This window comes from Lemur catta, chromosome 4 (assembly GCF_020740605.2).
Source record: "Lemur catta isolate mLemCat1 chromosome 4, mLemCat1.pri, whole genome shotgun sequence".
In the NCBI taxonomy this organism is placed as follows: domain Eukaryota; kingdom Metazoa; phylum Chordata; class Mammalia; order Primates; family Lemuridae; genus Lemur; species Lemur catta.
This window is the reverse complement of record NC_059131.1, coordinates 17,907,134-17,923,222: the sequence shown is the minus strand read 5'-3', so window position 1 is coordinate 17,923,222 and position 16,089 is coordinate 17,907,134. Positions and strand designations below refer to the sequence as shown.

Genomic DNA, 16,089 nt, shown 5'->3' with positions numbered 1-16,089 from the left:
AAAATGGAGCTATGTATATCAAAATATCAGATATACTAGTATGAAAGAATAGTAATAAATTTTAATCTTTGGCATGTTCTGCTGTTCTTAGTCTCAAATCATACCTAACAGTTGAAGATTTGACATTTTGCAATTATTCTTCCACAATACCAGTTCTGTTACAGGGTCAAAGGTGTACTATTAAAATTCGATGTTCGGTGATTTATTAAATCATACTGAGAGGTCAGCATCTGGATTTGTGAAGAATCACAGTATAAATCCAATTCTTTTAAGCTTTAAACTCTCAAAATTCTAATCAGGATTTATATTTCATATTTGAAAAGAATTTTAGAAGCTTCATCGAATTGTTATATTATTTGTTGATTATGAAAACAATCTAGAATAAGCTTTTTTCTTTAAAAAACTTTGTTTTAAAACTAAATTTTAAAATTGAAATGTTCAAAAATCAGACTTCACTACTATGAAATTTTAAGCCTTTGTCTTCCTGTAATGTATTTCTTTTAAGATGTTTAAAGCTATGTGAGAACAGAAGCAATGCTACCTTTGCCTTTGTAATTTACTGGGAAATTGGCAGCAATTCTTTTTCAGGGCACTAAATAATCATTGAAAAGTTCTATTCATCTTCTGTAACTTAAGATACTGACTGGAAAAAATTCTGTCCTGTCAGACTGGCTTTTATTCAAACAGCTGTTTTTCTCATCCTCTGGAATAAGAAAAGTGGTTTTCTTAGTATTCATTACTTCTACTGTTAGGCTGTTAGTTAGAGAAGGCGAGATCAGAACACAGGGTTAAGTTTGTCTGTGAGCAGCAGGCAGAGGAGGAAAATGAAGGTGCTTACAGCTGCAATCATACCCCTAGACAGAGCTGGACAAGAATGTTAAGAAGCATCTACGGTGGTCTGGCCCTCCTCCTACAGAGGAGTCATCTAATCCGTCAGAGCTCTGTAATAAAGGAGCAAGTCTAAACTAAAACCCTTGCCTCGACTCCATGCTTTAGAAACTATAGAAAACAGTCGTTTCCTGTCTTGTCCAAGGCCTTCTTCCAGAACCAGGGTTTCAACTTCCCACTTCCTAGCTCTTGACTCTGCGTCTCATGGAGCTCGAGCAAGGGGAACACAATATTGGAGGGGGAGAGCGGCAGCAAACGGGCCCGTGGGACCAAAGAATACAGAAAAAAACACTCCCAAACGGATTGTGGTGTGGCTGGGCCTTGAACTGACCCACAATTCCAGATGCTACCAGACCTGCCCCGAGCAGCCAACCAATATCTACTACTCGGGGGCGAATGCAACAAATGCTCTGTCCTTGCTCCCAAGAAAACAACGCCGCGCTCTCCACGAAGCGTAAACCCTGCCATAGTCCAAACCCGCCTTCTCGTCGGGGTACACGTTCCGCGCTTGTCGCGCGACCCCAGAGAACAGGTAACCCGAGCCTCGACTCCGGGGACAAGCGATGACGTCAGCCGCCCCGCCCTAGCATCGCGAGACTGCCGACTCCCTCCCCCGGTTCCCGGCGCTTCCAACCGCCCGCGCCTGCTGCGGGGCAGCGGCTGGGATGGCGAACCGCGGAGCCGAGGTAGTGACGAGAGCAGCGGTTCCGCCATTGGACGAGGAGGCCTGAGGGACGGGCCAGCGGCGCACAAGGAGAGAGCGAGGCGGGTGGCCCCGAGAGAGCGAGGGCAATGGAGGCCAACATGCCGAAGCGGAAGGAGCCTGGCAAGTCCCTCCGCATCAAAGTCATCTCCATGGGCAACGCCGAAGTGGGAAAAGTGAGTACAGCGCGCCGGGAGGGGCGGGACTCCGCGCGGCGATACGACGTGCCCATTGGCTGGAAGGGCGGCCACTCAACAGCCTGGGGCCCAGCCTCCTCCCCGCCCCCGAACAGGCCTTGGTCTCCTCCGAGGGGGTGCGGCTAGGCAAGGAGAACTAGCCGACCTTTTGGACCTTTGGGTTGCCCCCTCTTCCACTGACGTCACTCTCCGGAAGGTGTCGGGGGTGGCCTCTAACCCTTGAATGTACCCCAAAGAGAGTAAGGAGGCCTAGGTCCTAACGTAGGGTCGTCTGCTTACTTACCACATCTGCGTTCTGGGTGACCGGTCCAGGACCTAGCGGGGGAGAATAAAAGTTTAGTTACCCCGAGCAGTGTTTGGAAGCCGATGGAACTTCATGGGGTGCGTGTGAGGATTTGAGATTAGTGAAATAGTGCTCGGCTGCCCGAAACCTACACTCTCATCACAAGAGAGCATAACTGAAGCTGACGCGTTTCACGCGGGAGGTGCAATGGATGGCAAGGATCCTGCGTTGTTTTGTTTTGTTTTTTATTTCTGGTAGTGTTCCCACACCCATTCTCTCAGAGAAACCTTTGTTCCACCGTCTTTCTCTCTGCTCCATCTCCTGGCTATAAACTCTGTTAGTGTGGGGGAAGAGAGGGCCAGAGGTGACCCAGGTCTTTCCCCAACTGAATTCTGAGACTGCCGCCTCCTCATCCACATTCTCTCTCCTGGGTAAGTGGAAGCTGCTGGTATAGAACCTCCCAAGGCCATCAAATCAGTGACAAGAGACAGGATTAGAACTTGAGTCTTCACACTCCCACTGCAGTGCTCTTTCCATCATTGTATGCTGTCAAAATCAATCCAGCTAGTGTCTAAATGGGAAAGAGATATTAATGTGAGTGTTTAGGCCAGTGACCTGCACACAAAAGATGCTCAGTAAATGTTTATTAATGTTTTTTATTTCTGTTTAGCATGATCCTGTACTAAAATATCTGTGTATATGTAAGTATTAGCATAGTATTCACTGAAAGTCCGCATTTATTGAATGTCAGCTATGTGCCAAGTGTTAAAAAGCCTCTAGGTTATATCCTAAACTGGCTAAGTGAGCATGTATCACTTTTGTAATTTTACTGTACCTAATGGTACAACACTAGAAGTGGCTCAAAATGCCCGTTGTCACATTTATTTAACACTGTTCTAGATTTATTAGCCAATGCAATTGGACAAGAGAAAGAAATAAAATGTAAAATATTAGAAAGGAGATGGCAAAATGGTCATTATTTGCTAGCTAATGAGGCTATTGTTTGCCTGAAAACTCAAAGAGAATTAACTGAAAAACTATTAGAAACAATAAGAATATTCAATAATGCAAAATTAATTCACATAAATTAATAGCTTTATTATATCCAAATTAGAATACATAATTGAAAATAATTTTAATTTATAATAACAACCAAAATATAGTGCCTGTGTTTAAACTTAACTTGAAATAGGTGGGATCTATATGAAGAAAAATTTCAAACTCTATGAAGGGACATAAAATTACTTAGGCAAATGGAAAGATACTATTCCCTTAGATAGGATCACTCAATATTGCAGAGATATCGGTTATTTAAAATAATCTACAAATATAATTCAGTTCCAGTTAAAACACCAAAAGGGTTTTTTTGAAAGCATAATAAAAGGTAACTGAAATCATTATGAAAAATCAATGTGAGAATAACCAAGAAAATTGTTGGGGGGGGGAAGAGAAATGAGAGAAGACTAACTCTATTAGATATTTTTAAATATTTTCAAGTTACTAAACTTGTCCTATTAGTATTGGAAAGGAAATATCAAGATATCAGTGGAACAGAATACAATCTAGAAATAAACCCAAACGTATAAGGAAATTCAGTCTACAACAAATGTAAAATGTTGGGAAAGTAGAGACTATTTATTAAGGACTAGGGAACAACTGGCTACTACTTGGGTAGGGTGCATTCCTATTGTGTTCTTTTCTCAAAAATAAATCCTAGATGGATAAAAGATTTAAGCATAACTTTTAAAAAAACTTATCTTGCCTTAATTATAAAAGTAGCACATACTCTTTTTAAAGAGTTTGGAATATATAGGATGATATACAGGTAAACAAAGTTAAAAATTAAGGGATGCTCTAGTAACTAATCCTTGGATCAAAGAGTAAATCAAAACAAATGACAAAATAACTAGCAAGCAATGAAAAGGAGGGAATACTTGCACATTGTGAACTATTATTTACCCATGAAAAAGGTGAGTAGAGCTATACAAGTTAAATTGGAAGGATTATCATAATCTATTATTGTTAAGAGAGAAAAAAAAACTCCCAAAATATATACAATACTGTATGAGGTAGGTATTTTTGACTGCAAGTAGGAAAATATTTAATATAATTGGAAATCTAGAAATAGGGCAAGCTTCAGAGTTGGTTGATAGTAAAGATTCAGTGATGTCATTAGGGAGCCAGGTCCATTCTCTTATTCCTTGTGCGCACAGCATTATTGGCTTTATTCTAAGGCTGATTTCCAACTGTCCAAAAATTATTTCCAGCAGCAACTGGGGCATCTTGCTTTCTTTTTCATATCCATTGGGAGGAAAAGTGACTTTTCTATTCCAGAAGCCCTGAGTAAAACAAGTTTTTAAGAGCAAGAAGTAAGATTTGTATCAGTGTCATCTTGGGAAGAGGACTAGAGAAGTTGAGAAGAGATAAACAAAAGACTGGAGAGAGAGAGAAAAGGGTGCCCATGAAACAGTTTGGTATATTTCTACCAATGTAAAATCAAACATACATACAGTAGGTTGAAACATGAAATTGATTTTTTAAGTCATTTTTTAACCTTAAAAATGGCAATTTAATATGGTTTAACCTAATATATAAACCTAATATATAAAGACATGTTTGAAAAGGTGGTCACAAACCTGTTATTGATAATTATCTCAGAGTGGTGGGTTTCAAGAATTTTTTAATATTTCCATGTATATTTCTGTATAATTTGGATATTTTTCACAATAAGCACATATGCCCTCTGTATGCTTTCTTTTTGTGGATCATGACTAGTTTTGTTCTTTCTGCCAAAGTCTCATTAGACTCTTGAAGACAGCTGTGGGAGAGAGAGAGAGAATGTATACCAATAATTTCCTGTAGTTGTCTAGGAGTAGATGATGAGGACCTAAACCGAAGTGTTATCAGTGGGAATTGGAATGAAAGGAAAAATGAAAAAAACATTCAAAAGAAGATTTAGAAAGGATCAGAATCAAATATGACTTCAATAATTTGATCCTTTGTGATTGGGAAAATGGTAGTATTATTAACAGAACTGGGATGTCAGCAAGGTGAGTTGCTTTCTTGTTCATATTTAGACATGATGAATTGGAGGTAACAGCAGGACATCTAAGTAGGAACTTGTCTAATAGATATTTGGAGATTTGGGTCTGGTCTTGGAGTGAGGTCGGTTAGACAGATATTTTGGTGGTATCATTGAAAGTGTAAGCATAGAAGACGTCTTCAAAAGAAAAGAGCACAGTATTGTGAACTAAACTGAAAATATATCTATATTTAGTAGTAAGGGAAGAATTTTAAAATAATTTTTCTTTAAAATCTTTGCTTTTAGCGTTCATTTTAGTTATTTTATAGTTTTGACTTTTCAAAATCCTTTTCCTAGTGGTGAATGAAGAAACCATAATGAAGAATTATATTAATTTTGTATGTGTTCCCAATGTGTATTTACTAAATGCCTGTATTTTACCTTTTTAGAGCTGTATTATAAAGCGATACTGTGAGAAGAGATTTGTGTCTAAATACCTGGCAACAATTGGAATTGACTATGGAGTCACAAAGTGAGTATATTGTTTCCCTGGGCTTGTAAATTACACAGACATTCAGAGCTCTTTCTAAAATGATCTATATTTGCATCAATGCACTTATGCAGGTAATCTTGAAATAGAGACTTTGAAGATAAATTGGGAAAGATAGGATTAAGAGACCTTTATAGGTATGTAGTGGTCATATCATTCCTTCATTCAGCCCATGTATTGAGCACATTCCATTTGCCAGGCCTTGTGTTAGGTGTAGAGTCTACAGGGATGAACATGTCAGTACAAAGCCTAACTGGCATATGTAGCTTTTCAGGAAACATGTTTCTATATAAGTAGGTCTTAGCAGGTGTGTTTTTAGAGTGTTTTGAAATATTCTCTCTAAAAAGTCTAAATATGTAGAAAATTTTCCATCAAAGAACTTCCCTTATTGGTTTATGATCTTTATAGCCTATTGGAATCCAGCAAAAATGACCTGGGAAGAGTAAAATTGGGTCTAATTGGAGATTTATGTGGAGGTGAATCAAGAGTGGGTGCTAAAGCTTGGGAGCTAGGATTGAATTAGCAGGAAATAACCACAGAGTAGAATTGGGGTAGACAGCATACTCCCTAAACATGGAATTTCAGGTGCTCGCTCTTCTCTTATTACACACTTTACTCTCCATCCATGCTGAACTGCTGCCCTCATACTTTCCTATCTCAGTACCATTATTCATTCTGTCCACTTGGAAGGTGCCTTCCCCTCATCTCTCCACCTCCCAAGCTCTTCAAGGTCTAAAATTCTGCTGTTCCCATAAGGCCTTCTGAACACCCCCTCTATTAGTCAGGACTCTTTAGTTGCAAATGACAGAAATGTTAAAGTTCTTGAAGCTATTTATGGTACTTATAAATTGCTTTCAGTATAATTACTATTTGCATATGTTTAATGTCTCCTGCTAGATTATAAACTCCCTATTAGTATAAAGTTTCTTGAAGTGCTCGGCATAGTGCTTATGTCTAGTAGATATTCAACACATACGTATCATTAGGTAAGATAGATACATCTAGAGAGCAAGTTTGCCAGATTAGAATATGAGGGCAATATTCAGGAAGGTAGACCAAAGTGGCGGGGTATATCTAGCAGAATGTCAATTATGTGAAGGGCAGAGTCAAGTTCAGGTGTATCTTTCATGACTGTAATCGAAGGAGCTCAAGTATGTGATAAAGTAAAAAACTCAGGTAAGAGTTCTATGTAATACTATTATAGCACCGTTTTTCAGCTGGTATTTCTGCAAGTTTTCTTTGAAGAATGAAAATTGTAGCTCTTGGCAATGAAATATATGAAGCTCTTCATTTGAAATCTGCATTTCTTTCTTTCTACTTTTCCTTTTCTCTTTCCTACTTCAAGGCACAGGATTTCAACAATGTTGTGGTAGGATATTCTATTTAAGGCAGTTTTGTTTTGAATTCTTATAAATAGCTAGTTTATTTATTAAGAAATAAGAATTAACATATTATGCCATAGGACTGTGGTTTATTCAACAGAATACTCTGTTTCTGGCTGAAATTTTTTGGAAAAGATGGTTGTCCCATGATGAGTCAGGAGGATATAATTGACAGAAACCTATTTCAAACCAACTCAAGCAAAATAAAAGAAAAAGGATATCAATCAGTTCATGTAATCCAATTACAAGGGTGATGCAGCTGGGCATCAGAGATGGCTAGAACCAGGACAGAATACAGACAGGTCATTTGATTCCATCTGTCTCCCTCTGTACCTGTTGGCTTCAGTCTTTTAAGTGGGCTTCCTCTACACAGCTGCCAGCAGTTCTGACACTCACACTTTTAACTTTACTTCTAGAGAGGGACTAAAACTAACATCCTACATTTAAAAACACCAGGGAAAGTCTCGATTAGCCCAAGTGGGGACAGATGCCTTTACCTGGCTCAGCTGTGGCTAACAGAGTGGGATCAATAAGAAAATGGCAGAACCCCTGTGAACCACAATTAAGGAAGCGGGGTGCTGTTTTGGACAGTCAAAACAATAGATATCCATTCCAGCCTTTTTGCTTTAAATATGGTAAACCTCAGATTTCAGTGTGCTTAAAATTACTTGTAGCATTTGTAAAAATGCAGATTACTGTAGCCCACCCTCCCATATTCTGATTTACTGGGTTTGAGGTGGGGCACAGAAATCTGCATTTTCAACAACACCCCTCCCAATAATTATGATGCAGGTGGTCTTTAGATCACACTTAAGAAAGCACAGATTTAAGAAATTACCATTTTTCTTTAAGTAATTTCCTCTGTCTGGCTTCTGAACTAAATTGACTTTTGGGTTTCAACATGTGAACATATTTGTGTTATTTCCTGACTTTATAGACTTTCGAGGTTCCATCAGCTATCTTTTTAAGGTCAATTTTTTTAATGTAAATTGTTATGCCAGATCTTCTCCAAATGTTCTCAAGTTCTGTTATTATTTTGTTTTGTTTTGCTTTTCTCATACTCTGATTTTACAGATGTTAAAATGAAAACAAGTATGTACCTTACAATTGATGAAATATGGCAGAGAACTCAGTAATGAAGAAATCATAAGATGATTAGTGTTTAGCTTGATTTAAATATAGAAGTAATGTAAAACAACTGTACTAATTACGATTTCAGAACAGAAAATGAATACTATAAAAAGGAGATAATAATAAATACACTCAGAGATAGTACAGGGATAGTGAGACAGAGCACATGCTGATGTGCTCTGTGACTTCCATACCAGGGAGTCATATCAATGCTGTCTAAAACTGAAACATGTCACTTAAAAAACATAATGACTCTAATCTGTTAATTTATTGTTAATAATCTCTATTCTTAACTTTAGAGGGATCTTTTAGGAAATGTTTCTTGTGTTGAGGAAACATTTAAAGTTCATTAATTCTCCCAGTTCACTTCAGTTTCTTCTTCTTTTGTTAAATTCAATAAAAAAGTAAATTTTATATTTTTTGTTTTAAAATAACATAATCCCATTTTACAAGGATATTTGTTTATCAATTTTATCTGTGCATAGAAAAGTCTGCAGTGATGTTCATCTATATTAATGAAGGTTATTCTAGATGTTAGGGTTTGGAATAACTTTTAAACGTTTTCTTTGTATTTTTCTTTAGTATTTGAATTATTTGTAATATTCATTAATTATTTTCCAGTGGTGATTTTTCTTTAAATAATAGACTAGAAACAAATATGCTATAATGTTAACAGTAGTTAATTCTCATGTGAATGCTTATTGTTTCCTCTTTTGTTCTTTTCTGTATTTTCAAATTTCTGAAAACAAATTGACTATTGCTCTTGCTCCAATAAAGATCACAAGAAAATTCAGACATCATTAACAAACATGTTTGTTATTCTATTGCTTGGTAACCACTGGTAGTAGTTAAGATGTCTGTAAGTGAAATAAAACTTATTGTTTTCCTTTGTCTTAGTCCTACTTATTCCAAATCAATTTTTCCTGGCACCATAGTAACAGCTACCATTTGTGGGTTGAAGTATCTCGAGGTGAAGGTGAGAGTAAATGAAGGTGCCTACTCCAAATGGGTTCAGTGTCCTTGAAATAAGGAAGCAGGATCATCTGCCAAGTTGATGGCTGCTATTGCAAAGATTGTCTGAGATCAAGAAAAGGCACTAAGAAAGCCTCTTTTAAATTTCACACACATATCCCTTTGAAATTCATAAATGATATAAATGACATTAATGTGACTGCAGAAACCATGACCTTTTTTGGGATTGTTTGCATTTGAACATTTCAGGGTACAAGTCAGAGACAGAGAAATCAAAGTTAACATCTTTGATATGGCTGGACATCCCTTCTTCTACGAGGTAAGAAAGATTTTTTTGAGAAAACCAATATTGTTGGTGGTTTTGGGGAAAGATCCTGAATTATCTGAAACAACCAATATTCAGATTAGGTAAATTTAGCTCATGATTGTGGCTTAGCTTCTGAATTTTCATAGATAACCTGTTGATCTTATATGCTATCCCCTGAAACAGGGGTAGGAAATTTCATTGCTAATGTTTCAAACACTTAGATAAGATATTTTAACTTCCAAAGGTCTTTTGCTTTTTGATTCATACTTTAGTCCAAAATGTGAAAGAATAATTACATTTATACTTGGGCTTAAGAACTCAGTGACGTGACTTCTGTCACAGTAGGATACTAGAGTGATCTTTCCTGTTCACTCCTAGTCATGTGCTTTCTTTCTCCAGAAAAAGCTAAAGCAACCCCGCTTGGTTTACTTTGATCTGCTTATCAATCCTAATTAATCCCAAAGTAAATCTCATGGCCATTCTTTTTGTTTTTCCTTCTTGGGCTTTTCAGTTTCCCTGAGGAGGCTGTTTGCTCTTTTCTGTAGTTTGGCCATTTTACTTCTACTCTTCTCTTTATTATTTTCTTCCTCTGCTTGCTTTAGGGTTATTTTGCTCTTTTTGTTCTGAGTTCTTGAGGTGGGAGCTTAGATTATTGATTTGCGACTTTTTTCTTTTCTAATATATGCATTTAATGCTACAGATTGCACTCTCAGAACTGCTTTAAGTGTGTCCTACAAATTTTGATATGTTATATTTTCATTTTCATTCAGTTCAATGTATTTTTTTAAATTTCCGTTGAGATTTTGTTTGTCTCATGGATTATTTATTTAAAAGTGTGTTGTTTAGTTTTCAAGTGTTTGCAGATTTTCCTGTTATTTTGCTGTTACTGATTTCTAGTTTGATTCCATTGTGGTGAGAAACACACTCTCTATGGTTCTAATTCTTTTAAATTTGTTAAGGTTTGTTTCATGGCTCATGATATGGTCTATCTTGATGTATGTTCCATGGGCACTTGAAAAGAAAGTGCATTCTGCTGTTGTTGATGGAGTGTTCTATAAATATCTATTATATCCTGTTGGTCAGTGATGATGTTGTGTTCTTCAGTAGCCTTGCTGATTTTCTGTTTAATTGGTCTAGCAATTGCTGAGAGAGAATGTTGATGTTTCAGACTATAATTGTGGTTTTGTGGATTTCTCCTTTTAGTCCTATCACTTTTTGCTTCACATATTTTACAACTCTTTTGTTTGGTGCGTACACATTTAGGATTGCCATGTCTTCGTTCTACAATTTTATCATTATATAATGTCCCTCTCTATCTCTGATCAATTTCTTTGCTCTGATGTCTACTTTATCTGACACTAATATAGTCACTTTTGCTTTCCTTTGATTGGTGTTTGCATGATATATCTTTTTCTATCCTTTTACTTTCAACCTACTTATATCGTTATATTTGAAGTGACTTGTAGACAGCAGATAGTTGGATCACTTTTTTAAATCTATTATGGCAATTTCTGTTTTTTAATTGGTATATTTAGGGTCACTTACATTTAATATAATTATTGATATGTCAGGAGTTAAGCCTACCATTTTATTTTTTGTTTTCTATTTAATTCTCTGTTTTTCATTTCTCTGCTTTCTTTTTGCTGCCTTCTTGTGGGTTACTTGAACACTTTTTGAATTCCATTTTGATTTGTCTATAGTTTTTGTTTTTTTTTCTTGAGACAGAGTCTCACTCTGTTGCCCAGGCTAGAGTGAGTGCCGTGGTGTCAGCCTAGCTCACAACAACCTCAAACTCCTGGGCTTAAGCGATCCTCCTGCCTCAGCCTCCCGAGTAGTTAGGACTACAGGCATGTGCCACCATGCCCGGCTAATTTTTTTTTTCTATATATATTTTTAGTTGTCCAGATAATTTCTTTCTATTTTTGGTAGAGACGAGGTCTCGCTCTTGCTCAGGCTGGTCTCGAACTCCTGACCTTGAGCGATCCACCTGCCTCGGCCTCCCAGAGTGCTAGGATCACAGGCGTGAGCCACCGCGCCCGGCCCCAGGACAGTTTTGAGTGGTGCAGATTTTAAGGGTTTGGAGAATGAGTATCTGTAGTCATGGGGGTCTTACTGCCTCATGAGCTTATCCTTCACAGACTTAAAAAGTCTAGATTAACAGCTTCTCCTTTTTTTTTTTTGAGACAAGACTCTCACTCTGTCGCCCAGACTAGAGTGCCATGGTGTCACCCTAGCTCACAGCAACCTCAAACTCCTGGGCTCAAGTGATCCTCCTGCCTCAGCCTCCTGAGTGGCTGGGACTAAAGGCACGTACCACCATGCCTGGCTAATTTTTTCTATTTTTAGTAGAGACAGGGTCTCACTCTTGCTCAGGCTGGTCTCGAACTCCTGACCTCAAGTGATCCTCCTGCCTCGGCCTCCCAGAGTGCTAGGATTACAGGTGTGAGCCACCGCGCCTGGCCTAGCAGCTTCTTCTTTATGAAGGCTGCCTTCCTTTGAATTTCACCACTGATTCTGGCCTTGTTTTTGAAGCAGCATGTGCTGAATCTGTGCTTCTACAGGAGAGCCTTTTTAATAATCATGAGTCTGCTCCTTTCCAGATAAAACATTTTTTATTCCTGCACAGCTAGACCTGTCAGCATTCCTAGTTGGCATCCTTTGTGGATAATCTCTAGTTAGCTGACGTGGAGCTGGGAACTGAATACAACATTCCAGATATTGTCTAACTAGTGAAAAACACTGAGTGTTTCTGTTACTTTCTGTCATTAGACGCTAGATGCCTATTAATGGAACCTGAAATTGCAATAGCTTTTTTCCCAACAGCTTATAAACATAGAAGTATAATTAGTAGAAGCTCCTTGAAATCACCACTTTTGAAGTGCCTTTTCACTGAAATAGCCTCGATCTCTTGTTTTTTGCAAATATTTGCTGTCTGTAGCACAGACCCTCCTTTTTAAAAAATTTTTTCTTATATCTTTTTTTTTAGAGACAGGGTCTTGCTCTGTCACCGAGGCTGGAGTTCAGTGGCACGATCAGAGCTCACTGCAGCTTTGAACTCCTGGGTTCCAGCGATCCTCCTGCCTCAGCCTCCCAAGTAGCTAAAAGCCCTCCTTTTTTGATAAGACCAAAGCCACCATCATCTTTCTAAGCCCCAAGCTGACCAAAGTATACCCCTGCTCAGCACATGCCTATTGAAGTATGATCCCTGGTTTCCTCAATTCCTTGGTGCCTGTCCTCTGTCAGAGCATCTGCTGTCACCAGTCCTCTTAACAGGTTGCCCCAGAGGGCCTGCTGAGACAGGAAAGTCTGCTTAGTATGTGAGATAGCAACCTCAGAGCAGAGTGTTGGAGGGAGGACTGCAAGGGGAATGGCAGGGCCTGTTACTTGCCACCAGCCTTGCTTCCGCTGAGGCACACAACTGAATTCAGAGAAACTTTCTGAGGCTTCAGTGATGTTAAACTAATAGCTTTCTCTAGCTTACCAGCTAATTTGCCCTCTCTGGTTTAAGAAATAATCCCAATTCCCTTAGCACCCTATTTAATTAAACTGGATGCGGCAAGTCTGGCTGGATTAACAGTGGAAAGCTGTCTGGGAAGACTAGAATAATGGAACTGGAGGGGACCATTGAAACACCTCCTTTGACCCTTCCATTTTACAGATGAGGAAACTAATGGTTGGGGTAATAAAACAACTTATTCAAGATTACATGGTTAGCTAGTTGCTGAGCCCAGACTTGAACTTGAGCCCCTTGAAAGAGAAATCTATTGAGCTTACTTAAGTCTGTTTTTACACACAAATCTCCCTCTGGAGAGTATGACCTGCATTTTGAAATTTTTCCTTTTTCCTTTTGGCCTCTACTTTTGTTCACCATTGTAGCACATCCAGCCATTTGATCCAGCAAATCTGTGTCAAATACTTATAAAGGCATACCTTGCAGATACTGAGGGTTCAGTCCCAGACCACCGCAATACAGCAAATACCACAATACAGTGAGTCACACAAACTTATTGGTTTCCCAGTGCATATAAAAGTTATGTTTATACTGTACTGTAGTCTATTAAGTGTGCAATAGCATTATGTCTAAAAAAGCAATGTACATACCTTGATTAAAAAATAAAAAATGCTTTATTGCTAAAAATGCTGATGATCAGCCTTCAGTGAGCTGTAATCTTTTTTGCTTGCCTGGATGTTAATGGCTGCTGACTGATCAGGATGGTGGCTACTGAAGGTTGGGGTGGCTATTTCTTAAAATAAGGCAACAGTGAACTTTGCCACATCAAGTGACTCCTCCTTTCATGAAAGATTTCTCTGTAGCATGTGATGCTGTTTGATAGCATTTTACTCACAGTAGAACTTTCAAAATTGGAGTCAATCCTGTTAAACCTTGCCACTGCTTTATCAACTAAGTTTATGTAATATTCTAACTCCTTTGTCATTTCAACAGTGTTCATAGCATCTTCTCCAGGATTAGATTCCATCTCAAGAAACCACTTTCTTTGCTAATCCATAAGAAGCTACTACTCATCCATTAAAATTTTATCATGAGGTTTCAGCAATTCAGTCACATGGTTAGGCTCCACTTTTAATTCCAGTTCTCTTGCTATTTCCACTACATCTGCAGTTACTTCTTCCACTGACATCTTGAATCACTCAAAGTCATCCATGAGGGTGGGGATCAACTTCTTACAAACTCCTGTTAATGTTGATATTTTTACCTCCTCCCATGAATCATGAGTGTTCTTAATGGCATCTAGAATGGTGAATCCTTTCTGAAGGTTTTCAAATTACTTTGCCCACATCCATCAGAGGAATCATTATCTGTGGCAGCTATACCCTTGTGAAATGTATTTCTTAGATAATAGACTTGAAAGTCAAAATTACTCCTTGATCTGTGGGCTGCAGATGTAAAAACAGCATTAATCTCCTAGTACATCTCCAGCAGAGCTCTTGGGTAACCTGGTGCATTGTCAATGAGCAGTAATATTTTGAAAGAAATCTCTTTTTCTGAGTAGTAGTTCTCAACAATGGGCTTAAAAAATATCCAGTAAACCATGCTGCAAACAGATGTGCTGTCATCCAGGCTTTGTTTTTCCATTTATAGAGAATAGGCAGAGTAGAGTTAGCATGATTCACAAGGGCCTTAGGGTTTTGGGAATGGTAAATGAGCCTTGAAACTTACAGTCCCCAGCTGCATTAACCCCTAACAAGAGAGTCAGCCTGTGCTTTGAAGCTTTGAAGCCAGACATTGACTACTGCTCTCTAGCTATGAAAGTCCTAGATGTCATTTTCTTCCAGTAGAAGGCTGTTTCATCTACATGGAAAATCTGTTGTTTAGCTTCAGATTTTCATCAAGGATCTTAGCTAGATCTTCCAGATAACTTGCTGCAGCTTCTACATCAGCATTTGCTGCTTCACCTTGTGCTTTTACATTATGGGGATGGCTTCTTTTCGTAAACCTCATGAATCAGCCTTTTCTAGCTTCAAACTTTCCTTCCATAGCTTCCTTACCTCTCTTAGCCCTCACAAAATTTATTAAAGAGAGTTAGGATCTTGCTCTGGATTAGGCTTTGGCTTAAGAGAATGTTATGGCTGGTTTGATCTTTTATTCAGGCCACTAAAACTTTCTCCATGTCAATGATAAAACTCTTTTGCTTTCTGACCATTCGTGTGTTCACTGGAGTAGCACTTTTAATTTCCTTCAAGACCTTTTCCTTTGCATTCATGACTTGGCTAACTGTCTGTTACAAGAGGCCTAGCTTTCAGCCTGTCTTGGCTTTCAATGTACCTTCCTCACTAAAATTAAGCATTTTTAGCTTTTTGAAAATTTTATTTTATTTTTTAAAGGGTCATCTGGTGAGGACCAGAAAACCTACTAGACAAATTCTAAAAGAGCTATAACACTAATCATTTCTAACTTTTGATTTAAAATGAGAACCATGTGATTCTTTCTTTCCTTGAACACTTAGAGGCCATTATAGGATTATTAACTGGCCTAATTTCAACATTGTTGTGTATCAGGGAATAGGGAGGCCTGAGGGAGGGGGTAGGGAGGGAACAGCTGGTCAGTGGAGCAGTCAGAACACACACATTTATCAGTTAAGTTCCATCTTATATAGGCGTGGTTTGTAGCACCCCAAAACATTTTCAATAGTAACATCAAAGATCACTGATCACAGATCACCATAACAAATATAATAATAATTAAAAAGTTTGAAATATTATGAGAACTGCCAAAATGTGACACAGAGACATGAAGCGAGCACATGCTGTTAGAAAAATGGTGCTGATAGACTTGCTTGACATAGAGTTGTGACAACCTTTCAATTTGTAAAAAATGCCATATCTGCAAAGCACAGTGATGTGAAGTGTAATAAAGCGAGGTATTCCTGTATCTGCTAGGCCCTGTGGGTGACACAAGGATGGATGCATCAAGATGCATGCCTTCACGTCGCTTCCAGTCTAGTGGGGAGGACAGCTAGATGTGCTAGTAACTGTAACACTGGGCAGGAAGTGACATCAGCACTATTAGAAGTACAAAACGCAGTGGTATTCCAAGGGACATGGAGGTTACATTCTCTTTGGCAGGGGTAGGGTGCTAGGTGGTAAGGAAGGGGGCAGAAAAGCTGCATGAAAGATACAGCATTATAACTAGGC

The 16,089-nt window shown here is 38.4% G+C and overlaps 1 protein-coding gene and 1 non-coding gene across 3 annotated transcripts in view; one reads left to right on the top strand and one right to left on the bottom strand.

Annotated features, from left to right (window-relative positions):
- Positions 1–1,497: 1,497 nt before the first annotated feature.
- The window catches only part of DNAJC27 (DnaJ heat shock protein family (Hsp40) member C27), a 29,858-nt gene continuing 15,266 nt past the window's right edge, over positions 1,498–16,089 (top strand). For both annotated transcript variants that reach the window (XM_045549177.1, XM_045549178.1), the window contains exons 1-3: positions 1,498–1,767; positions 5,543–5,625; positions 9,378–9,447. In XM_045549177.1, coding sequence (XP_045405133.1) covers positions 1,681–1,767; positions 5,543–5,625; positions 9,378–9,447 — 240 coding nt within the window. In that variant the 5' untranslated portion in view covers positions 1,498–1,680. The remainder of the gene's footprint in view (positions 1,768–5,542; positions 5,626–9,377; positions 9,448–16,089) is intronic.
- Positions 15,277–15,338, bottom strand: LOC123637611. The gene has a single exon (XR_006734965.1). It is a non-coding gene; the product is annotated as a U7 small nuclear RNA (small nuclear RNA).